Source organism: Crassostrea angulata, chromosome 2 (assembly GCF_025612915.1).
Source record: "Crassostrea angulata isolate pt1a10 chromosome 2, ASM2561291v2, whole genome shotgun sequence".
Taxonomy (NCBI): Eukaryota; Metazoa; Mollusca; class Bivalvia; order Ostreida; family Ostreidae; genus Magallana; species Magallana angulata.
Window position 1 is genome coordinate 33,786,791 of NC_069112.1, and position 16,118 is coordinate 33,802,908.

The window sequence follows — 16,118 nt, forward strand, 5'->3', positions numbered from 1 at the left end:
TCTCTCTCTCTCTCTCTCTCTCTCTCTCTCTCTCTTACACATATGACTAAATGAACAATTAGGTATATCAAAGAATAAATATATATTCTATCTGATAAATAACATTAATTTTAACATATTTTTTGTTTTTGTTTAGGAAAAAGAGTCCAAAGAAATACGAAGCTCTTAACCGGAGGCTTACAGAGCCACGGGTCACTGCCACGCGGGAATTTAAAGTTTTAAAGGCTCTACAGAAGAGAATAATGCAGGACATGGAACAAAGTGAGATAATAGTTAATTATCTCACCGATAAATGAGATGAACCAGAGAAGAAGCGGGCTAAGTTTATTTCCCTTCGATAAGCCCAATCGCTTGCGATATGAAAAAAAACAATTATCAATTTTTATACAGTGAAACATATAAAATTACTATTCGAAGTTTAAATGGGTCTCCAGAAACAAATGTTTCTGGATATAGAACAGCTTGAAATAATAATCATGAGATCTCACCGGCAAGTATTGATATGAGATCGAAAAGTGTTTATATAAGTAAGAAACTTGTTGTAAATATTGCTTGTGAAATGAACAAAAAGGTATTGACCTTTATTTTTTATGTACTTAAAGTCTAGCGATGTTTTACCATATATACAATCCTGTTTATGCATGTATTGAGTCGCTATTAAAATATAATTACAAACAGTACGAATTTTTTGTCGTGTTTCTCCAAATAAAGTTATTACCAAAGACAGATTTTGACCACAGCCCAGAATGTTTCATGTTCCTGTAGCATCGTATAATCATAAACTCTTATTGGACTTGGCGTAAAATCTAGATAAAAATAAAACGTACCTTCAGAAGGAGAAAAATCTTCAGTTACTCTTCCATCAATTTTTCACTTGTAGTACATTCTGGTATATATACCGTAAACATTGATTTAGGCATATATAGTTCTTAAATTCATCCATTGCTGTTTTAAAACACATTGTGGTATAAACCGTACATATTTATAAAGGAAAATATCAAGGTGACCTTCTGAAGGTGACATTAGCCTGTTCTAATTATCAGGATGACTGTTAGTGACCTCAAAAGTTATCCAGGCGGACTTTACCCTGAACTCATTTCTCAAGGTGACCTGACCTTAGCAGGTGACCTGAACTCGACCTCAGTTGACATAACCCTGGCCTAGTGACCCAGGTGACCTGACCTCAGTTGACATGACCCTGACCTAGTGACCCAGGTGACCTGACTTTGACCTAATATGACCTGACCTTGACCTAGGTATCAAGGTCATTGGTGACCCTATACTTACTTCAGACTACTACCCTCACTACTATAAATGCAGTCTGTTTTTATTGAGGTCAATTTAACTTTAAAAAAAATTCACAGGAAATCAGCATGATAGAACATGACAATCGTATTTCAAAACAAATCAAATTCCCATAAACGTACGTCAAGAAAATTCATCATGCGATACCAATCCTCAATCTTTGATATAAAACCTTGTAGTTTTCCCTTGGAAGTTTCGGCATTTTCCATTGCTCGTTGCACTCCTTGAACACGCTCATCTGTTAACCTGTCTCCTAGAAATTATAAGTCAATAGAACCTTATACATGTATAGGACACACTGCGTTTTTCTCAAGATATGTAAATTGCATCGAACATTTTACTACACAAACCTCCAAAGAAGACTTCATCAATTACTTCATCACCATCAAGGGGTACATATTTCTCTGTCAAAAACTTCAGCAGCTTGATCACCTCTTGATTCTTTGTCTCATTGCAGTCAAAAAGACCCAAAGGAAACTAAAGACAGACATTAACATTATATGTTAAATGTGCATACTGAATATGAGAAGGCTTTAATTATGTTTGACTATACAGCAAAACTCGTTTATAACGAATTTCAAGGGACCATAGAAAAAACTTCGTTATAGCCGTAATTCGCTATACGTTTATAACGAATTCGTAAAAAATATTATAGCGAATTCGTTATAAAATAATTAAGGGTTTTTCCGGATAACAGTTTTCTAAACTATCGTAAGTTATAAAATTTACAAAAAATGTTAATATAACCATTTCATTTCAATTTTTTTAAAAATTCCTTATACCATTTGAATTTGAGTATTTTATATATCCATCTTGAAATTGCATGTTTCTTCAATGAAATTTGAAATGGAAAAAAATCGTTATAAAATGATGAAATACGTTAAAAATTTTCCAGCGGGGGTCTTAAAATTACTTCGTTATAGCCGTAAATTCGTTATAGCCGTGTTCGTTATATGCATCAATTTTCTATAGGTTTATATAAGAAATTTGCCGGGACATGAATAATAATTCTTTATAGCCGTAAATTCGCTATATCCGTGTTCGTTATATTCGAGTTTTGCTGTATTTTAAATTACTGGTACCCAGTTTTGTGTTATAAGAAGTTTTCAAATATTTAAAAATCACTGAAATTACCTTAGACATTTTAGAGTGGAAAATTATATTTGAGTACACTTAATTTGAAAGATTCATATATACTCTCTTACCTGTTGGGTTTTCATGCCAACTTTATCGCTGTGATCATGCTGCAAATGCATGGGAAATAGGTCCGCCATGGCTTTGTTGATCTGTTCTAAATTCTGGACAACTGATGTTGCAACCAGCAAAGTTAATTCCTGGATTAAGATTTCTTGTTCTTCCAGGGATGGTATGTAATCACTGATAGAAAGTCTTTTTCCTGCTTCATGTCTAGGTGTAGGGATAATCCTATCAACAACTGCTATGATATGAAACAAATGCAGAGATAAGGTCTTACACTGACTGGTTCTATATGATGGCACAATGGTCTTATCCCAGTTATCTCCAATTAACTGATACTTCTGTTTATCTCCATTTGCCCATTTCTCTTTCAAACTCAGTATCTCGCTATCAAGGTGTTCTTCCCACGACAAAAGTTTGTTCTGGATGGAGCGTGGTGATGTACAGATACCTATCCTGGACAGTCTCTCAATATCCTACAATAGTTAATGTTTAATTACTCATAACATTTTTTTTAAATCTGATAGTTAGCCTTCGATAAACTTTTGTGGTTTTGTTACTCTCTTAATTAGACATGTAGCTGATTGTTTGCATGGATGCACATTATTATAGCATTATGCCAATAATGTACATATCAATATTTAATATAACACTTTGTTTGCTCTTAATCATGGCACTGGGAACATTACAAAGTAATCTAATGATAAGATATGTACCCTGACTGTACATCCTCCATGTGCCAAAATCAGTCCTATCTGGTAATGTAGATTAGACATTTCTTGGAATCTGCCATGTACTCCTGACGCAAAAGTAGGAAGTATGCAGAGCTGTTTCTTTGGCGTGGGTGTAATTGTAGGGTTGCAAACCGTTGCCGAGATAATCTTCAAAGTGTTAGGAGCCTGAATTTGAATTTCCTTGCGAAAGTCGTCCTACGTGAAGTCGAATAAACCTTTATAACTTGTATCTTGGATAATACTACAAGTTCCTCTTTTGCACAGTCCTTCACACTCTCTGTTGATTAGTTTTGATGCTACTGTTGCTTTAGATGTTGGATCTGATTTGCATATGATTTCAAGAATACAGTTAATAACATTTTGATTTCTATAAACTGCTGTACAGATTTGTTTTATGACATCATCTCTGACGAATGCTGATTTTTCTCCACTAGGGTAATTCACTGTCAACTACAATGACAGAAATTTAAATTAAATCACAATTCTTTTAAAAATCATGTTTTTTCTCTTTGTATATTTAATAAAGTATTAAAACAACATATTTCATTTGTATCTTTCAATATTGTTCGTGGAAACAATAGTTCACTGGACGTTCAAACAAGCAAACAACCCAGTTTTCTTAAACTTAAATTTCATAACAAAAAACTAAACACAAACATCACTTAAAAAGGCCATTAATATACACTATGTTCCTAGCAACTAAGTGATTGAAATTTAATATCAGGCGCGTAGGTGCTTTAACAAGTGCGTACACATCATTCATAAAGAAAGGGGAATTCAGAGAGAGAGAGAGAGAGATTATTATTATTATTACTTGGAGTAAAAAGAATTTACTATCCAACACTACCTGTTTCAAATTGTTTTATGTCTTTAACATTGTTCATTTTAAATCTATATTCCGCAAGTATGCGCAATCAAATTAAAAGTCTTTTATTGAATCATTGCCAAACATTCTTCCAAAATTTAAGGGAAAACATAATAGCCAAGATATATAGTGCAGCTGTTAATTCGTGTTATACTGTTTATCCAGACCATAAATTTGATGAGTAAATGAGCTAAGGGTTGCAAAAGTATCTAATATTCTACAGAACAATTTAATAAATAAAAAAAAAAAAAGTATTTTCTGATGATAAACCATTATAAACAATACTAATATTTAAATGCCTCCTTTGTTGAGCCATCTCAAACTGGGAAACTGTTTTCAGTGCTACGCATTTGCTAGAGAAAAGGGATGAAGCATGATATCTTTTGCAGGATGATGACTTAAAATTTTGGTAAACCCCCAGAATCCCCGGCCATTTCATGCGTACACTTATTTCCATTTTGGCTATGCACCTGAATATCACAAACTTTTTAATAAAATTGGCCTGCTTTCTTAAGATTCTGCTTGGTATATGTGTAGTTAATTCTATTCATACTTGTAAACTTCAGATCATAATAGCCCTTTTAAATACAAGATACCAGTCAAAGAAAGTTATTAACAAAACATAAAACAAAAACATAAACTAGAGGTACTGTGAGCAAGCTCACAATTGATACCCCCCGCTAAGAAAATCATAACTCATGTATTTTTTATCGAAAATTATTCTCCTAGCCCTATTTTCTCGCATATATCAGACATTTGTTATGTACATAATAACATTTTCGACTTGCCTGACTAAACACAAGCCTTTGTGACAAAGAACATTTTAAAAGGTTGTCAGGCTCTTGGCAAGAGAGAGTATATCAAATTGCCTATAACTGCCCAAATCCTTCAGAAATTACTTCTGCTTTAGAAATTAAAACGTACTGTTTCCAAGTAACCCCTCAGGCTTTTGCTCCGTGCAGTTTTTCTTTTGGCTTTCAACTGCGTATATTCTGTCTTGTAAATATATTACTGTTATACATATGTATTTACAGTGAAATTCTGACAATTTTTCTGTGTTTACTTTTTTTTTTTACAATTCTCGATTTTTTTTATTTGTATGTGTTCCAAACCTTTATTATTCAATTCAATTATTTGTCCAATTTAAAATTAGCCTTGCGGGGGTATTAGTCCCATTAGGACAGTTCTAGTTCATATTTTATAGTAAGAAAGCACATGTCTTTGTAAATAATCAAATCTGCTGTGCTTAAAGACATCAAACAAACAAATCCTGACCAAACATTTAAATGACATGATTTTTGTTTATATACACACTTTTTTGCTCCTTTATGTCATCAAAGCAAAACCTTGTGTAAGATTCTTATTCCAGCCATCTGCAAAAACTGGCATCACATTACGGAAGCTTAAACACCTTCTGCATCCAAAAATGAATGAAACAGGGTCTAACAAAAGAAAACAGCAGGAGAAGATGTACGAGTTGCAGGTACACATACGATGTTCAACGGGTAAACTAGTTAGGTTTCCCAAACGAAGTAATCAAGTATCAACTCTTTGTGTCTGTAAAGTTTGACACATGTGGGTAATTTTTACCCCGAATGATGGCCTTTTTCATTTTGAAGACTTTATAATTGCCCTGATTATAAATACATCTTATTTAATTTATAAAATTGGGATATATTTTATTAACTGGAAAAAAGAGATGTTTAAAAACAAAGGACTAAGTGCGGTTTTATGCAATTTTTGCCCCCCAAAATCAAAGTTTTAGAAAGAGCTTTAAAATAAGGTGAAAGATAGTTAAAATCATATTGGAAATAAAGGTGTAAAAGGTTATCACCACAGTGACGTCATAATGTAGAAATGACGTCATGAATATTGCATTATTTTGATAAATTGATGTTTTGTAGCAAAATATGGGTGTTTTCCGATGGTTATTTGACTGGGAAACATCGAGCGCAGGCTTGCTCAAGTACCATTTTTTAGTATAATATGTATAACTATCTGAAGAAAAACATATGTTAAAATCGCACTTGAGCAGACCTGCGCTCTATACTTCCGAATGCAAAATATAGAGCAAAAATGAGAATATCTTCATTTGTTTGCAAATTTGCGGGAATTAGGTCATTTAGGTGACGTCATAGATAAACAGGGAGTGAGCAATGATGACTAAAATCATTATTAAAGTTATAGGCATCCTCTTTACAATGATTTGTGAAGATTTCATTTTTATGCGATACTATTTAAAAATTGGTTGAAATCGGGGGCAGATATTTGACCATACCGCACATAGTCCTTTAACATTAGTCATGTATGTACAATGCAATACTTTCACTCCCAATTCCAGTAGTTGAAATATGCAATGTTATTGGCCATTTATTTATCGAAAATTATTCTCCCGGCCATATTTCCTCGCATATATCAGCCATTTGTTATGTACATAATAAAACCTTCGACTTGCCTGACTAAACACAAGCCTTTGTGACAAAGAAAATTTTAAAAGGTTGTCAAGCTCTTGGCAAGAGAGAGGATACCAGATTGCCTATAACTGCCCCAATCCTTCAGAAATTACTTCTGCTTTAGAAAATAGAACAGACTGTTTCCCAGTACCCCCTCAGGCTTTTGCTCCGTGAAGGTTTTCTTTTGGCTTTCAACTTCGTGGACTCGGTCTTCTAGTCTCAACACTTGTATCCATCGAATGTTTCCTCCACACGGAATATGCATTCGTTGTTATGTCTATTCCATCAAAAACTAATTTAAGCAAAGTGTACCAAGAAAACGCAGGAAATAACATAAAATAACATTAAAGAAACTGAGTTTGAAAGAACATTCTTGAATGAGTTTGTGAAAGAATAATTTCTAAAAACTCCGAAGAATGTCGGCTTTGTTTATGTATACCATGTATCACAGATGAAAATAATAGATGTGGTTATCAGAGCCAGTTTTGACAAACGAACGAAATGGGGTCCTGAGAAAAGAAAAGTACAAGCTTTTCTGGACAACGCTATTTCACACGGGAGTATTTATGGACTCAAGATTCAAATTTCGGAAAATAAAGCCATTGCAGGAAGATCTAAAACTAAGAGATGTCGTATGCCATCGCAGAGATATTTTAAAACTTGTGCGATTCTGGTACCACAATCCGGAAAAAAATATTCCACACGTGAGATATCACTGGAAGGGATATCAATAATTGCAGAAATAGTAAAATTTATTTATTTACATAAATAAAACAATTATAAACATAAGTTATGCAAATAACGAGCAAATCGTAAACTATTCCGCCCGAGTGCTTTCATTCATAAGCATGATCAGGATAACATTTTGCGATTAGTGACTAGGTACTGACGTTTCTCAAGTTTTTTTTTATTGTAGAAATGTGTAATACTTATCTCGACTTAATATCAGTGTTAACAAACATCACGTGACTGTGTTATGTCTACGCTCTTTCTGTGAGACTCGCACGTAATTCGAATTGGCAACTTTATTGGAAATACCAGATATTCATCAAAGGTTGACATTCTAGGTCTGCATAGTGTTTCATATTTTGGTACATGTATTGGAGGCGGCTCAGTGCAAAATCCACGGTATCTTGACCAGGTTCTAAGTATATTACAGAGATACCGTTCCGCCTCCTTCATCGTGCACATCAGAGGAAAGGGCCTGGATACAAATGATGACTGCACAGAACTAATGCTTCCTAGACTGGTGCCATTTCGGATGTCAACGAATGACATTAGTTATGAACTCTACAATTGTTTTAATACAGCTATTTAAACACAATTGTGCTATTACAGATACTCAGTGCTGGAGATTGCGCGTGTTTATCAACAGCAAAGACAATATATTCTCCTTTGAACATGACGGGACAGGGAAAGTATTTTCGGACTCTTTGTATGACAGATAGGAAGTTGTTTAGCCATGTTGTCAGGTGCTTCTTTTCATGATATTCTTTTTGTTCCTTTGTTATCATTTATTGTATATAAGCTTTATGTTTGTTTATTTAGTTACTAACCTTTTATTCATATACTAGCATGTCTGAGCGTGGTTTTTTCGTAGATAATTGATGCTTACCTTGGGATTATTTGTAGTGTTAGTAAGCAATGGCCAATTAATTTAATATTTGTTATTTATTAATAAATAATTAATTGCAAGTGTATATGACAGAGATAGATTTACGTAGTCGTATGCGATTATGTTTTTATATGCTTTTTTAGAGTTTTTATCTATTTTTTTTTTTCAGCTAAGCAACAAATTCTTCTATGTGCCGTGCAGTGTGATATCAATGATTGTTCATCCCCGGCATCAAAACGAAGTTGCAGATGTATGTTACTCGTTTACATCTTATTTGTCTAATAGGTCACATGCTTCATTTCAAATATATTAAGGAAGTGTAAAAACTATTGTATTTATAAAAACATAACTGAAATTAAATTCATATTATATAATATATTCCGATTTTGTAACAATTAGATTGTATAATATTTCAAAATTTATGGCATGTGATTTTTTTTGGTCCTTAATGAGAACAAGAAAAAGTGTTGCTTGTCATTGTTAATAGGAGAGAAATCCACTGGATTTTGCTGGTAAACTGATTCTTACATATAAAGTGAGTTTAATATTTTTGGTTATGACTGGATCATAGCTGATTCAAACAAAAGTTCAAACAAAATTTATATGTCAGCTACATGTATTAAAGGGCATGCCTCAACAATCCAGACAATTTTCTCAGGAATACAAGTATCTAATGTGATTGAATGTGTTTATTTATATATGCATGTTAGTATATGTGTGCTTATAAATATGTGATCTTTGTTACTTTCTAAGGTTATTGATCAACAAAACAAATCTCTGTTGATTATTGATCCAATGGGAGAGAACAAAACAACGTGCCAGCTAATTTTTAAACTGTGGACGTAAGTAAGTAAAAGACATTAATTGAATTGTAGAATAATGTGAATTTAAGATTTAAAAATAAAGGTTAAGTTAGAATTGTTTTTATAATTACTTTTTTTTAGAATTGTTTTTATAATTACTTTTTTAAAACTAATTACTTGACACATAGAGAACATGATACAGAAGGGTTGAAAATTGATACCATCCACCACTCCAAGCAACAGGACAGTGATTCTTGTGGAGTTTATTGCATGAAGGTAAAACATTGTTAACTTTAAGGCCAGATATCAGATTGTAAATTCTTCGTCTCTACTCACTCCCCCCATCCCCTTATTAAAAACTTAAATTTATGCATTTAAAAAAAATGTTCTATACTTTAGTTTGCAGAAGCAGTTGTTTTGAAAACATCACTACATCTTCCGAAGGACACTGTGCAGGAAATGAGATGCAACATTATGAAGATCATCATAAATAATCAAGGTACAGTGCATTGTTTAGTTAAGAAAAGAGAACTGAAATGTAAAGAAAGTAGCCATATCACAGAATCATCAGTTTAAAAGTAAAACCTTAACTCTGCATATGCTAGGGTTTAACCTGTATATGTAGAAGTTAAATTATTAAGATTTGCACAATTTGTGAGGAAGACACCTGGGTCACTGGATCTTGACCATTGCTGAAATATTTCTTTTTTCCTCCATCAAGGAGGAGCTGTAATTAATATATCTTTTCTCAAATAATTGAAAGAATTGGGGATTAATCATGTTTATCACAGAAAATAGTGTGTGTTATTGATTTCACTGACAATGATGCAATGTTTAAAGTGCAAAGAAAGTTCTAACTTGAGAATTATGAATTTGCAACAGTGTCAATTAACACTTGTAGAGTAAAATATAAAATTTTAATTGTAATGGTAATAATGTTTCAAAATAATTAATTACTCCTAAAAAGAAAATTGCATTATTTGAGAGATTTATATTTTGTAGATGAGGACACTAGCAATTTATGCAGACGTTGCTACAGACATGAACCCACAAACATCAAAGTGAAAAGCATCAAGTGGGTGAGTAAACGTTTCATTTATAATGATTAAAACATATATTTCTTCAGGGGAAAAAATATAATATTACTGTCTGAATTCAATTTTTTTTAGTTTGATTTCAAGGAGAAATCTGTATTACAAGAATGATTCAATAAAGCTTCTATTGGTCTGATCGGCCAAAAACTTATGATTTTCATTCATTCTACAAGGGATTATTTTATTTAAAATTATGTACGTATCTTTTAAAGCTTGTTTGTTTTTTCTTTTAAATACTTCTTATTAAGATGTACTGTAAACATTTTGCTTTATTTACAGGTTCAATGTGATGGATGTGCCATTTCTTGGTATCACGCTGTGTGTTTGAATTTAAAACAAGTCAGAGAATCAACTTTGTTTTGTGTGATGTTTGCAAAATGTCTGAGTAATTGATGTAAATGTCAATTACAGATGTGTGTATAACTTTTCTGCTATGATTATTCATATTTTCCTGTGCAAGTTTTTATCTATTTATTTATTTTTTTAAGCTAAGCAACAAATTCTTCTATGTGCCGTGCAGTGTGATATCAATGATTTTTCATCCCCGGCATCAAATCGAAGTTGCAGATGTTTGTTACTCATTTACATCTTATTTGTCTAATAGGTCATATGCTTCATTTCAAATATATTAAGGAATTGTCAAAACTATTGTATTTATGAAAACATAACTGAAATTAAATTCATATTATATTATATATTCCGATTTTGTAATAATTAGATTGTATAATATTTCAAAATTTATGGCATGTGATTTTTTTTTTTGGTCCTTAATGAGAACAAGAAAAAGTGTGGCTTGTCATTGTTAATAGGAAAGAAATCCACTTCATTTTGTTGGTAAACTGATTCTTACATATAACGTGAATTTAATATTTTTGGCTATGACTGGATCATAGCTGATTCAAACAAAAGTTCAAACAAAATTTATATGTCAGCTACATGTATTAAAGGGCATGCCTCAACAATCCTGACAATTTTCTCAGGAATGCAAGTATTTAATGTGATTGAATCTGTTTATTTATATATGCATGTTAGTATGTGTGTGCTTATAAATATGTGATCTTTGTTACTTTCTAAGGTTTTTGATCAACAGAACAAATCTCTGTTGATTATTGATCCAATGAGAGAGAACAAAACAACGTGCTAGCTAATTTTTAAATTGGGGACGTAAGTAAGCATAAGACATTAATTGAATTGTAGAATGATGTGAATAACTCATTTAAGATTTAAAAATAAAGGTTAAGTTAGAATTGTTTTTATAATTATTTTTTTAAAACTAATTACTTGACACATAGAGAACATGATGCAGAAGGGTGGAAAATTGATACCATCCACCACTCCAAGCAACAGGACAGTGTTTCTTGTGGAGTTTATTGCATGAAGGTAAAACGTTGTTAACTTTTAAGGCCAAATATCAGATTGTAAATTCTTCGTCTCTACTCACTCCTCCCCCCCCCCATCCCCTTATTAAAAACTTAGATTTATGCATTTAATAAAGTTGTTCTATACTTAAGTTTGCAGAAGCAGTTGTTTTGAAAACATCACTACATCTTCAGAAGGACACTGTGCAGGAAATGAGATGCAACAGTATGAAGACCATCATAAATAATCAAGGTACAGTGCATTGTTTAGTTAAGAAAACTGAAATGTTAAGAAAGTAGTCATATTACAGAATCATCAGTTAAAAAGTAAAACCTTAACTCTGCATATGCTAGGGTTTAACCTGTATATGTGGAGGTTAAATTATTAAGATTTGCACATTTTGAGAGGAAGACACCTGGGTCACTGGATCTTGATCATTGCTGAAATATTTCTGTTTTCCTCCATCAAGGAGGAGCTGCAATTTATATATCTTCTCTCAAATAATTGAAAGAATTGAGGATTAATCATGTTTATGACAGAAAATAGTGCGTGTTATTGATTTTACTGACAATGATGCAATGTTTAAAGTGCAAAGAAAGTTCTAACTTGAGAATTATGAATTTTCAACATTGTCAATTAACACTTGTAGAGTAAAATATAAAATTTTAAATGTAATGGCAATTATGTTTCAAAATAATTAATTACTCCTAGAAAGAAAATTGCATTATTTGAGAGATTTATATTTTGTAGATGAGGACACTAGCAATTTATGCAGACGTTGCTACAGACATGAACCCCCAAATATCAAAGTGAAAAGCATCAAGTGGGTGAGTAAACGTTTCATTTATAATAATTAAAACAAATATTTAATATTTCTTCAGGGAAAAAAAAAATGTATAATTGTACTGTCTGAATTTAAATATTTCAAGAAGAGATCTGTATTTTAAGAATGATTTACTAAAGCTTCTATTGGTCTGATCGGCATAAAAACTTATGATTTTTATTCAATCTACAAGAGATTATTTTATTTTAAATTATGTACGTATCTTTTAAAGCTTGTTTTTTTCCTTTTAAATTCTTCTTATTAAGATCTACTGTAAACATTTTGCTTCATTTACAGGTTCAATGTGATGGATGTGCCATTTCTTGGTATCACGTTGTGTGTTTGAATTTAAAACAAGTCAGAGAATCAACTTTGTTTTGTGTGATATTTGCAAAATGTCTGAGTAGTTAATGTTAATGTCAATTACAGATATGTGTATAACTTTTCTGCTATGATTATTCATATTTTCCTGTGCAAGTTTTTATCTATTTATTTATTTTTTTAAGCTAAGCAACAAATTCGTCTATGTGCCGTGCAGTGTGATATCAATGATTTTTCATCCCCAGCATCAAAACGAAGTTGCAGATGTTTGTTACTCATTTACATCTTATTTGTCTAATAGGTCATATGCTTCATTTCAAATATATTAAGGAATTGTCAAAACTATTGTATTTATGAAAACATAACTGAAATTAAATTCATATTATATTATATATTCCGATTTTGTAACAATTAGATTGTATAATATTTCAAAATTTATGGCATGTGATTTTTTTTTTTGGTCCTTAATGAGAACAAGAAAAAGTGTTGCTTGCCATTGTTAATAGGAAAGAAATCCACTGGATTTTGTTGGTAAACTGATTCTTACATATAAAGTGAATTTAATATTTTTGGCTATGACTGGATCATAGCTGATTCAAACAAAAGTTCAAACAAAATTAATATGTCAGCTACATGTATTAAAGGGCATGCCTCAACAATCCTGACAATTTTCTCAGGAATGCAAGTATTTAATGTGATTGAATCTGTTTATTTATATATGCATGTTAGTATGTGTGTGTTTATAAATATGTGATCTTTGTTACTTTCTAAGGTTATTGATCAACAGAACAAATCTCTGTTGATTATTGATCCAATGGGAGAGAACAAAACGACGTGCCAGCTAATTTTTAAACTGTGGACGTAAGTAAGCATAAGACATTAATTGAATTGTAGAATGATGTGAATAACACATTTAAGATTTAAAAATAAAGGTTGAGTTAGAATTGTTTTTATAATTTTTTTTTTAAAACTAATTACTTGACACATAGAGAACATGATGCAGAAGGGTGGAAAATTGATACCATCCACCACTCCAAGCAACAGGACAGTGATTCTTGTGGAGTTTATTGCATGAAGGTAAAACGTTGTTAACTTTAAGGCCAAATATTAGATTGCAAATTCTTCGTCTCTACTCACCCCTCCCCCCCCCCCCCCAATCCCCTTATTAAAAGCTTAGATTTATGCATTTAATAAAATTGTTCTATACTTTAGTTTGCAGAAGCAGTTGTTTTGAAAACATCACTACATCTTCCGGAGGACACTGTGCAGGAAATGAGATGCAACATTATGAAGACCATCATAAATAATCAAGGTACAGTGCATTGTTTAGTTAAGAAAACTGAAATGTTAAGAAAGTAGTCATATTACAGAATCATCAGTTAAAAAGTAAAACCTTAACTCTGCATATGCTAGGGTTTAACCTGTATATGTGGAAGTTAAATTATTAAGATTTGCACAATTTGAGAGGAAGACACCTGGGTCTCTGGATCTTGATCATTGCTGAAATATTTCTGTTTTCCTCCATCAAGGAGGAGCTGCAATTTATATATCTTCTCTCAAATAATTGAAAGAATTGAGGATTAATCATGTTTATGACAGAAAATAGTGCGTGTTATTGATTTTACTGACAATGATGCAATGTTTAAAGTGCAAAGAAAGTTCTAACTTGAGAATTATGAATTTTCAACATTGTCAATTAACACTTGTAGAGTAAAATATAAAATTTTAAATGTAATTGTAATTATGTTTCAAAATAATTAATTACTCCTAGAAAGAAAATTGCATTATTTGAGAGATTTATATTTTGTAGATGAGGACACTAGCAATTTATGCAGACGTTGCTAAAGACATGAACCCCCAAATATCAAAGTGAAAAGCATCAAGTGGGTGAGTAAACGTTTCATTTATAATAATTAAAACAAATATTTAATATTTCTTCAGGGAAAAAAAAATGTATAATTGTACTGTCTGAATTCAAATATTTCAAGAAGAGATCTGTATTTTAAGAATGATTTACTAAAGCTTCTATTGGTCTGATCGGCAAAAAACTTATGATTTTTATTCATTCTACAAGAGATTATTTTATTTTAAATTATGTACGTATCTTTTAAAGCTTGTTTTTTTTTCCTTTTAAATTCTTCTTATTAAGATCTACTGTAAACATTTTGCTTCATTTACAGGTTCAATGTGATGGATGTGCCATTTCTTGGTATCACGTTGTGTGTTTGAATTTAAAACAAGTCAGAGAATCAACTTTGTTTTGCGTGATATTTGCAAAATGTCTGAGTAGTTAATGTTAATGTCAATTACAGATATGTGTATAACTTTTCTGCTATGATTATTCATATTTTCCTGTGCAAGTTTTTATCTATTTATTTATTTTTTTAAGCTAAGCAACAAATTCGTCTATGTGCCGTGCAGTGGGATATCAATGATTTTTCATCCCCAGCATCAAAACGAAGTTGCAGATGTTTGTTACTCATTTACATCTTATTTGTCTAATAGGTCATATGCTTCATTTCAAGTATATTAAGGAAGTGTCAAAACTATTGTATTTATGAAAACATAACTGAAATTAAATTCATATTATGTAATATATTCCGATTTTGTAATAATTAGATTGTTTTATTTCAAAATTTATGGCATGTGATTTTTTGGGGTCCTTAATAAGAACAAGAAAAAGTGTTGCTTGTCATTGTTAATAGGAAAGAAATCTACTTGATTTTGTTGGTGAACTGATTCTTACATATCAAGTGAATTTAATCTTTTTGGCTATGACTGGATCATAGCTGATTCAAACAAAAGTTCAAACAAATTTTATATGTTAGCTACATGTATTAAAGGGCATGTCTCATCAATCCTGACAATTTTCTCAGGAATACAAGTATTTAATGTGATTGAATGTGTTTAATTATATATGCATGTTAGTATGTGTGTGCTTATAAATATGTGATCTTTGTTACTTTCTAATGTTATTGATCAACAGAACAAATCTCTGTTGATTATTGATCCAATGGGAGAGAACAAAACATCGTGACAGCAAATTTTAAATTGTGGACATAATTAAGGACAAGACATTAAATGAATTGTAGAAAGATGTGAATAACACATTTATGATTTTAAAATAAAGGTTAAGTTAGAATTGTTTTTATAATTGATTTTTTCAGTAATTATTTGATTAATATTATATATATAATTTTACTGTCTGAATTCAAATGATTCAAGTTTCATTTCAAGGAGAAATCTGTATTATTAGAATGACTATCGGTCAAAAAATAAAATAATTTTTATTCATTCTACAAGAGATTATTTTATTTTAAATTATGTACGTATCTTTTAAAGCTTGTTTTTTTATCTTTTAAATTCTTCTTATTAAGATTTACTGTAAACATTTTCCTTTGTTTACAGGTTCAATGTGATGGCTGTGCCATTTCTTGGTATCACGCTGCGAGTTTGAATTTAAAACAAGTCAGAGAATCAACTTTGTTTTGTGTGATGTTTGCAAAATGTCTGAGGAGTTGATGTAAATATCAATTACAGATATGTGTA

At 31.4% G+C, this 16,118-nt stretch overlaps 1 protein-coding gene and 1 long non-coding RNA gene across 2 annotated transcripts; one reads left to right on the plus strand and one right to left on the minus strand.

The window, feature by feature from the left end:
* Window positions 1-1,230: 1,230 nt before the first annotated feature.
* On the minus strand, window positions 1,231-2,972 carry LOC128173757 (uncharacterized). The gene is made up of 3 exons (XM_052839430.1): window positions 2,511-2,972; window positions 1,656-1,782; window positions 1,231-1,558 (listed from the first exon to the last, which is right to left on the minus strand). The coding sequence occupies exons 1-3, from the start codon at window positions 2,577-2,579 to the stop codon at window positions 1,398-1,400; spliced, it is 357 nt and encodes a 118-aa protein (XP_052695390.1). The 5' UTR covers window positions 2,580-2,972; the 3' UTR covers window positions 1,231-1,397.
* An 8,001-nt stretch (window positions 2,973-10,973) lies between these two features.
* LOC128173758 (uncharacterized) lies at window positions 10,974-14,981 on the plus strand. Its single transcript, XR_008242557.1, has 7 exons — window positions 10,974-11,446; window positions 11,578-11,677; window positions 12,176-12,252; window positions 12,546-13,646; window positions 13,782-13,881; window positions 14,380-14,456; window positions 14,750-14,981. It is a non-coding gene; the product is annotated as an uncharacterized LOC128173758 (long non-coding RNA).
* Window positions 14,982-16,118: the final 1,137 nt, after the last annotated feature.